This window comes from Plecotus auritus (genome assembly GCF_963455305.1).
Source record: "Plecotus auritus genome assembly, chromosome: 1".
Taxonomy (NCBI): Eukaryota; Metazoa; Chordata; class Mammalia; order Chiroptera; family Vespertilionidae; genus Plecotus; species Plecotus auritus.
In genome coordinates this window covers 154,037,478-154,055,204 of record NC_137770.1, presented here as the reverse complement: position 1 = coordinate 154,055,204, position 17,727 = coordinate 154,037,478, and the positions used below count along the sequence as shown (strand labels likewise).

The window sequence follows — 17,727 nt, the reverse complement described above, 5'->3', positions numbered from 1 at the left end:
ACCAAAGGACTTGTATGCATGCATATAAGCATAACCAATGGACACAGAGACTACGGGAGTGAGGGCATGTACTGGGGGGTGGGGGTGGCCGGAAAAAGGTCATTGGGGGACAAAGGAGACATATGTAATACTATATGTAATACTTTAAACAGTAAAAGATTTAGAAAAAAAAAGCCTATACATGTGATACTAAAATTTCTTGTTATAATGTTCATCTTATTATTTTAATGTTCCATTTTTAGCTTATAAAAAGGTAAAGAGGATAACAATAGGCAGGCTTCAGGGCAAAAAGTCCAAAAGGAAATGTTGTAGAAGTATAGGTGAAAGACAGATTGTTGTAGTAGAAAGTGCACAGCCACCTGACCATGTTCAACCTTAACTGCCAGCATAATCAGAGCAAAACAGAGCCAATGTTTCTGGTCTTATTTATCTACTAGAGGCCCAGTGCATGAATTCGTGCATAGGTGGGGTCCCTCGGCCTGGCCAGTGATCGAGGCCTATCAGGGGGCTGCCCAGCCGGCTGCCCTCCCATAAGGCCTAAGGGGGGGGGGGGCTAGGGGGAGGGGACGCGGCAGTTGGCCACTACCCCCCAATCGGCGGGGTGGGGGGGCGGTTGGGGGCAGGAGCAGCCAGGGGAAGGGGCCGGGGGTAGTTGGAGGGGGGCAGTTGGGGCCCGGATCAGGATGGTTGGCCACCACAGTGCCCGTCACAGTGACCAATCATTCCGGTTGTTCCGCTGTTTAGGTCGCTGGGCGTTTTTATATATATAGACTAGAGGCCCAGTGCACGAAATTTGTGCACTCAGGGAAGGTGGGGAAACACTAATGATTAGACCCCTTTAACAACTAAAAGCAGAGCATCTTGGTTTTCACCAAAGGAGAAAAGATATGCTTGTTCATTAACATATTTCTGCTTTTTCTGTACACACACATCCAAGTAGACATCAAAGTATGGGTCACATTGACTGGAAACACTAAATCCAACTGCACCTGAGGTCTTACATAACTGACCACATTTACTTTTCATCTATCACCATGGTCTTCCACTTCCCGACTCCCTTCCCACATCCATCCATGCAACAAAGGTAAGAAAAGGGCAGAATAACTTATTGTCAAGTAATATCTAGTCAAAACTCCTAAAAGTTATTCCTACTGTGATAGTTCTACATTTCCTTTTTTCTTCGCTCTCATCCTCCACTCCCCTTGGGATCCAAGGTCCTTCCCCCTGTATCCTATATTTATCTAGCTCTATTATTACCCCTTCACAATCTATTTATCTTTGTGTAAATCCCATCTCTCCCTGCGTGCACCCTGAAAGCAAGAAGCATGTCTTTCTTTTCAGTTGTTCATCCCTCCTAGCACCTAGCAGAAAACCCAATAGGAGGTACTAGAAGATGTCTTGAAATCTATAATAATAAAAGTGTAAAATGCTAATTAGACCAGACGACTTTCTGGACAAAGCTGCGGCAGCAGAGGCCAAGGCAGAGGCAGCCGCCACAGCGGTGGGGGTGGAGCCCCTTGCACGAATTTCATGCATCAGGCCTCTAGTCTATTTATATAAAAGGCTAAGCGACCATTGCATTCAAAACAACTGAATGGACGACCGAACAGGCTGTGTGGGGCAACCAGGCTGGCAGGGGGGTTAGTGAGGCATGACCAAATGACTGAGCAGCAGGCTGCATGGGGTGACCAGGCCGGCAGGAGGGTTAATGAGGGGTGACCAAATGACCGAGCAGCAGGCTGTGCAGGGCGAAAAGGCCAGCAGGGGGGTTAGTGAGGGGCAACCAAAAGATCGAACAGCAGGCTGCATGGGGCGACCAGGCCCACAGGTGGGGGGGCAGTTGGGGGTGACCAGGCCCGAGGGGGGGTGGGGAGGGCAGTGAGGGGCAACCAAATGACTGAGCAGCAGGCTGCGTGGGGTGACAAGGCCAGCAGGGGGGTGAGGGGCAACCAAACGACTGAGCAGCAGGCTGCGTGGGGCTATCAGGCCTACGGGGGCAGGGGCAGTTGGGGGAGACCAGACTGGCAGGGGGGGCAGTGAGGGGCGACCAGGCCGGCAGAGGGGGGCAGTGAGGGGCAACCAGGTTGGTGGGGGGCAGTTGGGGGCAACCAGGCTGGCAGGGGTGGGGGCTATTGGGGGCAACCATGCTGACAGGCGGTGCAGTAAAGGGCAACCAGGCTGGCAGGGGTGCAGTTACAGGTGACCAGGCCGGTGGGGGGGGGGGCAGTTGGGGGCGATTACGCCAACAGGGGGGACAGTTGGGGGTGACCAGGCAGGCAGGCAGGTGAGCAGTTAGGAGCCAGTGGTCCCAGATTGGAGAGGGTGCAGGCTGGGCTGGTGGGACCCCCCTGTGCACGAATTTTGTGCACCGGGCCTCTAGTAAGTAAATAAAATAAATCATCTTACAGTGCAATACACTGCAAAGAGCCCTGGATTAAGTCAGAAAAATTGGACTGTATTGTCAATAATGCTCTATGCTGGTCGTGTAGCTTCATATTTAAGCATTTTAGTATCAGTTTCCTCTTCTATAAAATAGGACCCTTACTTGCTCTGTTATTGCATATGGTTTCATAAATTGAAATGATGAAAGTAAAAAGAGCTTATTGTTATGTTAGTTTAAAGCTATATGGTTATTTCTGTTGAACATTATTACTTGTCAACCAAACTTGCTAAATTTAAGTAGGGATAGTACAGTTATTCCATTAGGAAAGGCAGATTTATTTAATACATTTACTTGCTTTTTCTTAAAATAGAATAAAGTCATAAACAGCTGTTAAAACACTGATTTACATAATGTCATCACAAGCATGTGTAATATTTATGTTTGAAACAGAAATGGCCTGTGTTAATTGTGCCATATTTTCCAATTATAATTATGATTTAGATAAAGTTTTTGGATATTTCTTACCAGGTTCTGGAAGGTCTAATTTTGCCCGCTTTAATTCTGCCATAGAAATCTGAAGTTGCTCTATTACAAAGTCATCTTCAAAGAAAAAGTCCTTTGCCAAGGTCTCCTGAAGAAATTCTACAAGTTCTTCCATAGACAATTTCATTAAATGTTCTAAGAAAGGACAAAATAAAATGCTATGTCAACAGCTAGTTTAGGTTGAGAAGATAATGTATTCTATTCTGGTGTAGCATATTTTTAAAGGGGCACAAGAAACAAATTAAATATGGTATTGCGAATATCATTGAAATTCAGTATGACAAAACAGTCACAGAGAAAAGCAGGAACTCTTAGTGTGGGGGATGAGGAACTGAATACTACTAAATACCTCCTCATTGGTTTAATAATAACCATACCTAGGCATTCATATTAATCCAGAGCAACAGCTTCTTAGATACAACAGACATAGACCACCTAAGATGACATGAGATCTTTCTGTTTTTTAGGTCTATATTTTTACTGTTTCAGAATTTCAAAAAATATGGATTACTAATTTTACTTATATTTCTACTTATGGAATTAATTTTATAGGAAAAAACTCAAATTATAGCTATAAAACAGAAAGTAAAAATGAGCTAAGATCCCATAGCAACTGCCCTATAAGATGTGTATACATGTGTATCAATTTAAAAAGTAAGTAACGCCACCTTGTTTCCACGCCCCCGCAACACTCAATAACCTATATCACAGATATCCCTTATTTCAACAAGTGTAATTGTACACCATCATTTTTAGTAACTGTGTGCATGTACTATAATTTTTAATATTGGGCACCTAGGTAGTTTCTTTCTTTCTTCTTTTTTTTTTTTTTTTTTTTACTGTTAAACCCACTGTGTGGTGAACCTCTAGGAACAATGTCTCATTAGTGTTAAGGCAATTGGGAAATAACCTAGAGAAAATCTTGGGAGCTTCAAATAACTATTAGTTAAGGGCCCAGACACAGTGTTTGAAGCTTTATATGGCAGTGAATGAACTTCTTGTAAGTCTGAGCTTTCTCTTCCTAAGAAAAAATACACAGTAGCACACAGACTTTTTTCCACAGCTTTAGACTACTGAAATGATGGTATAGTAAGTAATTGTTACACTTTATTTACAAAGGGTGAAGAAACTTTTTACTTATCAAAATTAATCAAGAGCCATATAAGTCAAACATACTTTAAGAGGGAGAGGAACACTATAGAGAAATAGAACTTCCTATTTCTTCTCCTCATGTTTAGGGAACATTAATAAGTAAAAGTCTTAATAAAAAGCTTACTTTTGTTTTATATCTTGGTCAATTCATAATACAGAAAGAGGAAAGGGGAGGAGAGATTGAGAGAAACTGAGGGAGACTGATTTCCTGTGGTTATAGGACAGTCTTGGAGACAATTTATTGTCAATTGTTTTGATTGGTGCTGTGGTTTGTGTATTGGGGGAGTAAGGTTCTGGGTGTAAGAGAAACAAATCACAACACTTCTGAATCCTTTTCTTTCAGAGTAAACAATACAAATGTGATTTTAAAGGGGATTTTCATTCCTGTCTAAAGTTTGGATAATCTGGTGCTCATGAAGTCCACGCTTTTCAGATAAACAATCAAACAATCCTATATTAAAGTATCTAACGTGTGCTTAGAACAATGCTAAGCACAGCAGGGGAAAAACTACAAAACATGACCTCAAGTACTCAATTAGATTATAATTTAGTTGGGAAGCTAAATAGATGAATCATCTGAGAACATATGAGAGTGAATACAATGAACGTAAAACTATGTTGTGTGGCCTAATTAGAAGTGCACATGCAGTTCTAAAGCTTTCAGTGATTCTCTTCTCCCCCAAGTTACAAAAGTAGTCATAATTTTTAATGTTGAATTGAGACATTAAGATGAATAAGGTTCTTCATTTTATGAAGAAAAACTCTCATTTCTTGATTTTAAACAAGGCATAGCACATCAAATTTACTGAGCCCTAGAAATATTGCAACTGCAGACGTTTTAAAGCCTTGTTGCATTTACAGTAGGCAACTATATACATGAACTGCACTTGCCCCAGAGGCCACAATGCAGCCAAACAGAGAGATGAGCTGGAGGGTCCCCATCTCGTGTCTACACCTAGGAGCTGGATGCTTTTTTCCTGGATAAAAAAAACAGTAATGGAAAATATCCTCTCTAGACCTTTAGACTAAGGTGCCTGGTTTCTTTGGTCTCCCTCTTCTCTTATCACAAAGCTGAGATTCAGACTGATGAAAAGAATAGGGTCCCAGTAGAAACAAATCTACACTAATAAAAGAGAAAGATGCAAATTGACCATACCTTCGTGATGCCTACCAGCCAATCAGGAGTGAGTATGCAAATTAACCCAACAAAGATAGTGGGTTAATGTGCATACACAGGTGTCGATTGGCTGGAGGCGGGATGCTTGTGTCATCGCCGTGGCGATGACGCAAGCATGCCACACCACCCCAGCTTCTCCGGGCCTCTGGGCAGCGTGGGGAGGGAGAAAGGTGGCTCTGGGCCAGAGCGAAGGCAGAAAGGTGGCTCTGGCTAGAGCAAAGGCAGTGCTGGCAGCCAGGGGAAGGAAGGCCCATTCTTGCACGAGTCTTTGTGCATCGGGCCTCTAGTACTTAATAAGATCAGTATTATTAGCAAAACCAGCACGATGCATTCTACTGATATAGAGAAAAGAATCAAAGACCTTTGCAATGAAGTAAACTTCTTCCTAAATTATCAACTGGAGATCATTTGTTCACTGTTTTTCAGGAATTTTTAAAACTCACTACTAAAAGAAAATGAAGATGAGTGGGAAATGAAAACTCAAGAGTTAAAACATGAATAGATTTTTGTGACATCTTTATAGTTAAACATTTTCTTACTTTTGTGTAATTTTAAGATTGTATAAGACATAGCAGTAAGAACTCGTTCTCCTTCAAAGATGTAGATATCCCATATTCTGAGATTTAGCGTAAAGGGAGTCTATAATTAAAAACAGACAGAAATAAGATTAATAGTTTGCCCTGTCTGATATTTATAATTTCACAATTGGGTTTTGTAAATAAATACTCACACGATCAAGGAAACATTGAAAAAACCATTTCATTGTATAAAAACTTGTGTAGATTTCTTGAGAATCCTGAAAAAACAAGGACTTCATAATTTCTGGATTATAGCAAACAAAACATGACATATAACACTAAAATTTACGAAAGCTGTGGGGGGGGGTAGCTGTCAAAGCTACACATAAAACAATTTCATTACAAATCTTTTTTCATGTTGCTGGAGGATTTCTATTTTTTCTCTTTTTGTTTCCTCTCCTCTCTCATTTTTTACTTTTGAAAATCAAATCTTTCTTATGACAGGACTGTAATACAACATTTTGATTCTCTTTAATATAGTTTATAGTGAAGTATCTTTGCTTTACTAAACTACTGTGTTTTATCATAGATCATATATATGGTTCACTAAAGACAAGTTTATATGACCTTTAAAATACTTTTTGTGCAATAAAAACACCTTCAAACCCTAGCCAGTGTGGCTTAGTTGGTTGGGTATCAACCTGTTTAATGAAAGATTACTGGTTTGATTCCCGATCAAGGCACATGCCCAGGTTGCCATTTCAATCCCTCCTAGGGGGCTTGCAGGAGGCAGCCAATCAATGTCTTTCTCTCACATTGATGTTTCTCTCTCTCCCTCTCCCTTTCTCTCTAAAATATCAATAAAATCTTTAAAAAAAAATAGCTTCGCCGAAACCGGTTTGGCTCAGTGGATAGAGCGTCGGCCTGCGGACTGAAGGGTCCTGGGTTCAATTCCGGTCAGGGGCATGTACCTTGGTTGCGGGCACATCCCCAGTAGGGGGTGTGCAGGAGGCAGCTGGTCGATGTTTCTCTCTCATCGATGTTTCTAGCTCTCTATCCCTCTCCCTCCGCTCTGTAAAATATCAATAAAATATATTTAAAAAAAAATAGCTTCAAAATTACTGAAATATCATATATCTTTAAAAGCTGTATATATCAGCTTCAAAGAAGTTTGAGTTAGGGCTGTGATAGTTGATCAATATTAAATTTCACAAACCCAATGTTCTTTAAACAACTGGGAATTATAACTGCATACTAAATGAAATGGACAACAATATAAATTGATAAGGTAATTGGGACCAAATGCTGCACTCAATTCTGCTAGCTTTATTCTTGGTGTAAGTGGGTTTAAGTCATTGTCACGTCTACCTACCAAGTGTTGCTTAAGCTTGGACAGAAATTTATTCAGTATTTTTTCATGATGTTCTTGAAACCTCAAGAGTTTAGGAAAACCATGGACAAAAAAGCCTAGAATACAAACATAAAAATAATATTTCTTAAATAAGACCAACAAAAATTCCTATTTTAAAATACAATCTTTTTTTCATTTTTAACTGTCAACAACAAAAAATAAATCCAGTAGTTACCAAAATATTTTTCCTCCCCACCAAAAAAATAATTGTGTATGAGCTTTGATTAAAAAAAACCCCTGTAGCATAGTATTTATTTTTTAAAGATCTCCTATAACCTTATAAAAATATAAAAGAGGACAGAACATTTGTGAATTAAAAGGAAAACAAAGAAGCTAAGAAAAAATGAAAACTGAAGTCATTTATCAAGATTAGATTAGAGACCCGGTGCATGAAATTTGTGCACGGGGGGTGGGGGTGGGGGGTGGGGTGGGGGGAGGTGTATTTGTCCAGCCTGCACCCTCTCCAATCTGGGACCCCTTGAGGGATGTCCGACTGCTTGTTTAGGCCCGATCCCGGTGGGTTCGAGTCTATACGGGCAGTCAGACATCCCTCTCAATCCAGGACTGCTGGCTCCCAACCGCTCGCCTGCCTGCCTGCCTGATTGCCCCTAACCCAGCCGTGGGCAAACTACGGCCCGCAGGCCAGATCCGGCCCGTTCGGCTGTTCTATCCGGCCCGCGGAGCCGAAAGAGCGGAGGGTTCTCTTGCTCTCCCCTCCGCTCCTTTACTTTGAATTTATATTAGTTCACACAAACACTCCATCCATGCTTTTGTTCTGGCCCTCCGGTCCAGTTTAAGAACCCATTGTGGCCCTTGAGTCAAAAAGTTTGCCCACCCCTGCCCTAACTGCTTCTGCCTGCCAGCCTGATCACCCCCTAACCACTCCCCTGCCAGCCTGATGCCTAACTGCTCCCCTGCCGGCCCGATTGCCCCTATCTGCCCTCCCCTGCTGGCCTGGTCACCCCTAATTTCCCTCCCCTGCAGGCCTGGTCACCCCCAACTGCCCTCCCCTTCAGGCCTGGTCCCCCACAACTGCCCTCCCCTGCAGACCTGGTCCCTCCCAACTGCCCTCCCCTGCAGACCTGGTCCTCCCCAACTGCCCTCTCCTGCAGACCTGGTTGCCCCCAAGTGCCCTCCCCTGCTGGCCTGATCACCCACAACTGCCCTCCCCTGCTGGCCATCTTGTGGCGGCCATCTTGTGTCCACATGGGGGCAGCCATCTTGTGTGTTGGAGTGATGGTCAATTTGCATATTACTCTTTTATTAGGTAGGATTATCTGTTTTCTTAAAGTACTGGGCCATATCTTAAATGTGCAAATTTTTATAAGTAATTCTAACTCTGATTTCTTATCACTTTGTTTTACTGTTAATATATTACATAACGAACATTTCACTACTTTTTTAAGATTTACTCTTAACAATTTAATTAGTATCATGCTTCCAAAGTTTTTATCACTTTCAATCTTTCTATAAGTGATATTTAACAGCAGATAAAATACATTGGCACTATGTGATCAATGTTATATCAAAAATGGAATTTTACCCCAACTGATTATACAATATTCTATATAATCCTATATAATAAAAGTGTAGTATGCAAATTGTCCCCTCAACCGGAGTTCAACCAGGGGGCGGGGCCAGCCAAGGGAAGGGAGGGAGGCCCCAGCCGGCCACCGCCAGCCACTAGGGACCCTACCAGTGCACAAGTTTCGTGCACTGGGCCTCTGGTAATGTATAAGATTTCTAGATGGCAACTAATTGTAAATAGTAAGTCAGTATTAATTTTGTGTATTTAATTCATGGAACCTTACATCTATTTTTATTCACAAGTTTCCTTTCTGATATTCTACACATTCCATTAAAAAGGATATATACTTAATGGATTTACAATTTTTCCATATTCGTATTTAACAACCTGGGTTATATGTAACTTTAAAAGATGTTAATATTGTTTTTAAAAAAAGAATCCAGGGCAAATACTGTGTGTTACATATGCCCTCCCTAGATAGTCCTGATGTATGAGCTTCTTAAAGTTTCTCAGTTGTTTTATAGACTAAAGAAACATTTTTCTTTGTTTAACTCAGTCTTCCAGACTTACTTGATCCTGAAGACCGCTTTTACCCCACAAAACATCTGTTTCCCAAAGTAAAACTATGTTCCTCACACGCTTTTGGGAAACACTGCTTTATATATTTTGGGGAAGGGCTAGTTCATAACTAATTCTGTTTTCTAAGGTGTGTGTAAAAATTTCCACAGACAGAGATTCTATTCCTCCCCTAGTGATATTTTCCAGTGAAATGACTTCATAAAAAAATCCATATCTCTGTCTGTGCCACTTTCATGGTCAATTTGATAGGGATGGAAACTGGAAGAATCTCAGAAAGTCTTATTTTAAAAGTAATGCCCTTCAATAACAAGTACTAGCTAAGATACCTAATTTTTCTTCACTTTTCAGTGATATCCTAGACTTGATATTTTAAATCTCATTTTCTTCAGCCCTCACTTTATTGTATACATTTATAAGTGATACTTACATATATGAAATGCAAAAAAACCCACAAAACTTCTCAAAATAGGGCAGTCTTCTACATATTTATGTATACTTAAATTATAACATTCCACTGTACTTTAACATGTATCAGCAACACCATCCATGGTAAAGCAAAATAAAAACTGATACAAGGCAGAGCTATTTTTCTTTCAAGATGCTTTTTAAATGATGCTGTCTATTGGATGGCAGTTCAATGTAATATGTCAGACTTTTGGAGTCTATTCACGGGGTGCAAAGTGTCCATAACCAGTTGCCATAAAGATAGTATTTATTTTTTAAAAATTCACAAGGAACACTAAGGGAAATAGCCAAATGCGCACACACACACAGTGCACATGTGCGTCTACACACACAGACCACACACATACAAAATACATCCCCCAACCCACATAGTAAGAATGTGAGATTTAATAAACTATAAACTATGGAAGATCATGTGAGATTTAATAAACTGTAAACTATGGAAAGTGATGTTAAAATGTCACTTTAAACATGTGGCAGGTTCCCTACAACATAGGTTTAAATATTCACCAACAGAACTTATATGACCCATTCTTGGAGTGATTGGTGTTAGATTTTGCTTTTATTTGGTATTATCACATGAATGGCACTGGGAAAATAATTTTGCACTATTTGGACAAATGTCACTTTTATTTCCAAGACAAGTTGGAATCCAAATTCTTAAATAAAGTTTATTGCATATGCTTCACAAAGATAAGGACATGGTTATTAAAATCAATCTTCTAACTTAAAAAACAAAAAGTATCCAGAATGTGTTACCAACCTTTTATGTAAAATGGAATGAATTTTATAGCTGAAAAAACTAAAACACACACTTGTTACAAAACTACTTAGTTATTATGTACCTTTTCTTTAACACTTTAAGCACCATTTTTCAATGACTATTCTTTGAGAAAGAGTTATATATCACAATATCCAGTCAATAATAAAGAGTTCACTGATATGATAATTGTATGACTATCTAAAAGGCATCTTTTATTTCTCCCAATAATATAGCTTTTCTAAATTCCTCCAAACCTAAATTAGTTTATTCTGATTGGAGGGGCAATTAAAAAAAGAATTTTTAAATGCCAACAATATACTCTGGGGTAAACACAAAGGAATATAAATGTGAACAGAAAAATTTAGAGAGTTTAATAAAGAAGAATGAAATAAAAAATTAGTAACAAACACTAATTAACTGAATGAACCCCAGACAGTAAGTTTTTGTACTTAACTCTGCCAAGCATCTTCCATAGTTTGTGCTTTAATTTACCTTCTCTCACCCTCCCTTGCTTATTATTTAAGATAACTATGGGGCTTTCTTACCATGCATGGCATGTTTGGGGCCTGAGAAGAGTTTGACCAGAGCCCAGAAGGCATCTTCTTCATTCATATACATAAGGAGTAAAGCTGTGATCTGGCTCATCCCCTGACAGTATCCAACTTCCTGAAGAACAAATGAGAACAAAGAAACTGGGGGTTTTAAGATCAAATTACATGCATATGCACATATAAAACTGACCTATAAATAATCAGAAAATGCCTAAATACATTCTTGAATGAGCAATTCCACAAAAAATTTTAAATGTCAACAATATACTCTGGGGTAATACTGTTCAATACTGTTATACCTTCTGTAAAGAGCACTAACAGTTATATATATATATATATATATATATATATATATATATATATAAATATATAAAATATATATATTTTTATATATATTTATATTTATTTTATATATTATATATAAATATAATATATATATTTATATATATATTATATAATATAATATATATATAATATATATTTATATTTATATATATTATATAATATAATATATATTATATAATATAATATATATTATATATGTAATATATATATTTATATTTATATATATATTATATAATATAATATATATTATGTATGTAATATATATATATATTTTTATTATATATATATATACATAGATATATACATACATATATATATATATATATATATATATATATATATATATAAATAAAATGACTAGAGGCCCAGTACACGAAATTTGTGCGTGGGTACAGTCCCTAGGCCTGGCCTGTGATCAGGGCCATCTTCCCCAGCTGCCCGCAGCCGGCCCCGCCCCCCACTGCCACCCACCCCCGGTCCCCATTCGCCATCAGGTGATCGGTGCTTGATGGCCAGGGGAAGGGACCGAGGGGTCAGCTATTCCTGCCCACTCGCCAGCCCCGGCCCCACAACAGGTGGCCATCGGGGACTGGAGCCTGCTGGCTGGGGAAAGGGACCAAGAGGTGGTCAGTGTGCCTCACAGTGACTGGTCCAGCAGTCGTTCTGCCGTTTGGGTCAATTTGCATGTTACCCTTTTATTATACAGAATAGAGGTCTGGTGCATGGGGAGGGGGGCTGGCTGGCCTGCCCTGAAGGGGGTCCCAGATCGGGATGGGGGTCCCCGCTGGGATGGGGCTGGCCTGGGCAAGGGGCCTGGGGCAGTATACAGGCCGGCAACACTGCCAATTGGGGTGGGCGTCCCCGCTGGGGGCGGGACCGGCCTGGGTGAAGGGCTGAGGGTGGTTTGCAGGCTGGCCAAGCCCCCAATCAGGGTGGGTGGTTCCCACTGGGGGCGGGGCCAGGCTGGGTGAGGGGCCACCGGAGGTTTGCAGGCTGGCCAAGCCCCCCAGCTTTGTCAGGAAGGATGTCTGGAAGACGTCTGGTCTAATTAGCATATTACCCTTTATTAGTATAGATTCTCAGCTCAATATTCCTCTTCTTTGCTCAGATGCTGGCAAATCTCCTCCTACAATTCCCAGTTCACTATCTGGCCTTCTCTAGACTTCTGGACCTTTATGTACACATTCGCAGCCTGTGCCCCTTCTCTGAGACCTGCCCACTCTCCCCATGTCCCCTGCTCATCAAGTGGCCTTACGTGTACATGAACCAAAGCTTATGGAGCAGAAGAGGACACTTGACCCCAGGGGAACGATTAATTGGCTGCACTGGCTAATCACAAACTCTTTCCAGGAAATCTGAATAAAGCCACAGAGACTGTAACCAGATGGTAGTGTGTCCTTGAATAGAGTGGTCACGGTGAGTCTGTGGATGCAATTTTAGCCATGGAAAAACTGATAAGTAGGCAAAGAAAGCAACTAGAGAGAGAAATATTGGAATAAACAGTTTACAGAGGTAATCAGAGTCAGCTCAAGAGGAAGAGAGAAAAAGTGTAGCTCTTTCTCACCTAAGGCTTTGTACCAGCTCCAACTCCCAGGAGGCTCAACTACTGTTTCATTTCTATGAGAAGTTCCTTTAGTAAACTCCTTTTTAACTTGCTCTAGTTTGGGATTTCTATCCCTTGTAACTTAAAGGTTTCATTATAATAAAAATGACTTATCTCAAGGTTCAAGGCTGTCCTTCCTGAAACCTAGTCAACAAGCATTAATTTAACACTCAAATTAGGTTCAACCCTAATTGGTCTTCCCTAAAATTATCATCTCCCCATGTAAGAACAACATGTTCCATTACCAGAAAGGTTAGTCTTAGCCTGCTCTTTGGAATAGCAAGTAGGCACAGGCAGTACCCTAGTTGAACCTCACTGAATGGATAAAGTGCAAAGCAAAAATTAATCTAGCTACCAACTTCCTGTCTTTCTACTGCTGGTCATTCCCAGTCCTGTTTGCTTAAAATAAAAACAAAACAAACAACAACACAAAAATAATAAACAAACAGGCTGGAGAAAGAGGGAAAAAGTGAGGTTCACTGATATGCTGTGATTTTTCCCACTTCCAAACCAGCTTTCCTCTAGACCCAGGGTCACTGTAAGGAGCCCTGAAGAGATCCACAGAGATCAATGACTGTGGGACCATCCAGTCCTGAGATGAAGAAACTCAGCCCAAAGGGCCTTGTTAGGAAGGGAGTGCTGAAAGATTCCTCCTGTTCCTCAGAATACTCCCAAAGAGCTACAGGCAGGCATGTTCCAACTTACCGTATTATAAATAGAATATGCAGCAAGAACATGGAACAAGGACTGTTGCCTAGAAGGGGAAAAAATTTCATATTGAACACAACCTAGTTATTTCACACATTTTAAAAATTATAAGCTTAAAAAAATAGGTTGACTGAAAATAGATAATCCACATAAAATTACTAATATAATAAAGAAATGATCCCAAGCTCAAATTTTAACAATTTCTATATGGTATAAATTCGAGGTTAGATAACATTCATTTTGATAGAAAGAATTTATGCCAAAAACACAATAAGCTTCACAATTACTTACATTTGTTGTCTTCTTTCACTGAACTATTCTCACTATAAAATCATCCCCATGGAAGCAACTGGCCGGACAGAATCATGGAATGGCCTGAGTTACATGCCAGCCAGCTAAGTGTACAATACCTGTAAGGCTGAGGCAATGTCTTCCAGGAGGTTGTACATGCTTTAAATCAGCCTTCAATATATGGTGCTGTCTCTCCCATAGCCAGGACCCAGGGGTCCAAGACTGAAGGGGTGGAAGTGGGAGGGCTCCACCCACGATTATCTCTGGTATTCTACTAGCAAAATGTTTGTTTCCCTTCCCATCAACCTTAGGCTCTCTGGCAGTCTAGAGGTCTTAGAAGGCTTCCACCAGGAAACACAACAATGATTCCACTTAACTGAAATTGGAGACTGCCACCCACACTTTTGGCTCCTCTTCCTCTGAAGGCAAAAAAGTGCCTGGGATGACTGATTCTGATTATTGAGGGGAAACTGAGTTGCTACTACATAATGGACATAAGGAAGAGTATGTCTAAAATATAGGGGAACATTTAGGGTGTTAGCATTACCAAAACCTGTGATTCAAGTCAATAGAGAACTACAACAATCTAATTCAAGCTGGATTATTAATGGTCGAGGCTCTTTAGGAGTAAAAGTTTAGGTCACCTCACCAGGTACATAACCACAACCAGCGGAAGTACTTGCCGAGGGAAAAGGAATTAGGGACTGGATAGTGGAAAGAGTTATAAACTAGCTCTGACCACATGCCCAATCACAGAAATGAAGTCTATAAATTAGTATTTCGTCCTTATTTTGGTATATGTTTGTATATGTTAAAATATTTTTCTTCCTTCTCTTTTTCCTTGTCACCTTATGAGATATAGTAACAACAGTTGATTTTATATCATAGTAATTAGCTGATAGAATACTAAAGCAGAACAGTAAACAGACACCCTTTGTGGGGAAAGGGTTAACATATTTGGTCATAAGCACTCAGGGCAAGGTATAACTTTGTTATTGTTTTATTTGGAAATTAAATTGACAAGGGTTGACTGTGATGGTCAACTTTGTCAGCTTGGCGAGACTACAATAGGTGTTGCTACAAAGAAGGTATTTTGCACACGTGATTAAAATCCATAATTGGTTGACTTTAAGTAGAGCAGATCACCCTAGATCAGTGGTTCTCAACCTTTCTAATGCCGTGACCCTTTAATACAGTTCCTCATGTTGTGGTGACCCCCAACCATAAAATTATTTTCGTTGCTATTTCATATCTGTAATTTTGCTACTGTTATGAATCGTAATGTAAGTATCTGTGTTTTCCGATGGTCTTAGGCTCTACAGCAGTGGTTCTCAACCTGTGGGTCGCGACTCACAGCTTCAGCTCATGCCCAAGAGTCCCTGCCTGCCCTTCGGACCTCAGACCTGCCTAGTCAGCCCTCAAAACTGTGTAAGCCAATTCCTCACAATAATTCTCTTTAATATATAGTGTGTCCCCCCAAAATTTATACACACACTTTGAATAATTATAAAGGCAGTGTTTATTAAAATACATTTCATTTTTAAAATTGAGCTACTGGCTATTAAAGTGTATATACATTTTGGGGGACATCCTGTAATATTTACTGGTTTCTGTTTATCTGGTTGAACCCTAACCAATATAGAGGTCAGCAAAACTATACCTTTCATTCATAACTGTCATAGTCATTTCATTCATTCATCTAACTAAAGTTTTTAGTTTCATCTACATATGAGGTCATGGTTATAGGGATGTATTTATCACTGACACAGTTCTCGAAAAGCAACACAATCTCTCATTTCTTTTCCAAGACTTTTAATAAAGTGCCATATTTTTTAAGAATTCACATATCATAAAATGATTCTTTAACAATTTTATAGCACCAACTATGTAAAAAATTAAAAGTTTAAGTTAACTTTGAACCTAAGTTTCACACAACATGAACCAAATGATCTGCAAAGCGTAAAACTTCAGGACCTGAATGAAGATTATTAGTCTTTAGGAGACAGTCTAAACACTCACATTTTAAGTTAATAAAGATTTTGATTCAGACTATTTACAAAGGCTATTTACAATGCATAATATTAAACTTTACTTACTTAACACCGTATCTGTCTCTAAACATAATATGGTCCCTAAATGTGCGGTTGACATCAAGGTCTATTTGTCTGATATCAGGTGAACAACCACGTGCTCTGTGTTTTAATTTCTGAAGAGGAAAAAAAGAGGGGAAAAACACATTTTTATGGAAATCAGCTGTTGAAAAGTCTATGACAAATAGTAAAATAATTTTCATTTTAAAAGTTCTTTTGGTTTAGGAAAATCATTCCCATTGTTCAAACATGAAAAAACATAAAAAGATACACAATGAAAAGTTTCTCTCCCATTCAAGCCCCATCTCTACTATTCCCATGCCCTCTTTTCCCATCCCCTTTTTCCCTCCTGTCCTATCAATAGAGGTAGATGCTAATTTTGGATAGAGAACTTTTTGGAGTTTGCATTGCTATGTAAAAGCTCTTCATAGCTAAGTCATGTAGTCTACTATGATTTCTTTTTTTCTTTCCAACACAATATTCTTGTTTTCCTTGGAGCTGATCATTGCATTGTATCTTGATTTGCTTGTTTTCTACATAGCTGTCACTAACTCAATCCCAAACTCATACATCTCTCAGTTCTGAACAATTTGCATAAATCTCTTCTGGTGACACTCAAATAGAAGGGGTATTCTCCCAATTTTAACTGTTTGCAGACATTGCTCCCAGAGCCTTCTGACCTGCTCTAGTTTGGGCTACTGCACAGGTGTCTTGGGGTCTCCCTTCACCATCTGCTAGGCCTCTCTTTGCTTGGGTCCCGTTTCCTGCATTTCCCATCTTCTTTCCTGGTTTATTTCCTTGTTCTGGAGGGCCACATCCTCCAGTAGCTCCTGTGAAAGGGTGTGTTTTTTGAAACTTTGAATGTCTGGTAGCTACCTCCTTTCTTAAATATTTGGCCATTTTGAGTTCTAAATTGGAAAATATTTTTGCTCAAAAGGCATTGCTTTCATTGTCTTCTAACTTCCAGTGTTTCCATTCTAATTCATGCTTCTTTATATGAAGTCTGTTTTTTCTTTCTAGAAGCTTATAGGAGTTTCTCTCTCCAGGTCTAAAACTTCACATTTTTGTGCTTGGTTTGGATCTATTTTTATCCACAGGATTGGGCATTTGATGGATCTTTTCAATCTTAAAAACTCATATATCTCTCAGTTCTGAACAATTTTCTTCAATAATTCCTTTGTTGATTTCCCCAGCCTCCCCTCCCACATTCCCATTTTCTCTTTCTGGAACTCTTATTATTATAGTGTTGGATCTCCTGGGCTGTCATTTAATTTTCTTATATTTTCTCTATTATTTTCCATCTCTTTGACATCATAATCTACTTTCTGAGAAAATTCTTCAATTGTTATTTTCAACCCTCCTCTAGAATCTTTCATTTCTATTATCATTTTTATAATCATAAACTCTTTGCTGTTCTCAAATGTTCCCTTTAAGAGCATTCTATACTTGTTTTATGGATGCAATATCTATTTTTATCCTTCTGAAGATATTGATAGTTGTTTCTTGCAAGTTCCTTTTTTCCATTTGTCCTCATTTGTCTTTCATATTAGCTCCTTTCTCAAAAGAACAGTGATACTTCGTTGTCTCTTATATTTAAAAGTAGGAGACGAACAGCTGGTG

General features: G+C 39.5%; 1 protein-coding gene across 2 annotated transcripts in view; it reads right to left on the bottom strand.

The window, feature by feature from the left end:
- The window catches only part of USP6NL (USP6 N-terminal like), a 188,990-nt gene that overhangs the window by 23,459 nt on the left and 147,804 nt on the right, over positions 1-17,727 (bottom strand). The window contains exons 8-14 of one of the 2 annotated variants that reach the window (XM_080656700.1): positions 16,114-16,223; positions 13,724-13,772; positions 11,065-11,185; positions 7,146-7,240; positions 5,986-6,051; positions 5,795-5,894; positions 2,909-3,061 (exon numbers count right to left, since the gene is read on the bottom strand). In XM_080656700.1, the coding sequence (XP_080512826.1) occupies positions 2,909-3,061; positions 5,795-5,894; positions 5,986-6,051; positions 7,146-7,240; positions 11,065-11,185; positions 13,724-13,772; positions 16,114-16,223 (694 nt within the window). The remainder of the gene's footprint in view (positions 1-2,908; positions 3,062-5,794; positions 5,895-5,985; positions 6,052-7,145; positions 7,241-11,064; positions 11,186-13,723; positions 13,773-16,113; positions 16,224-17,727) is intronic. The other variant, XM_080656701.1, reaches the window with a different exon arrangement.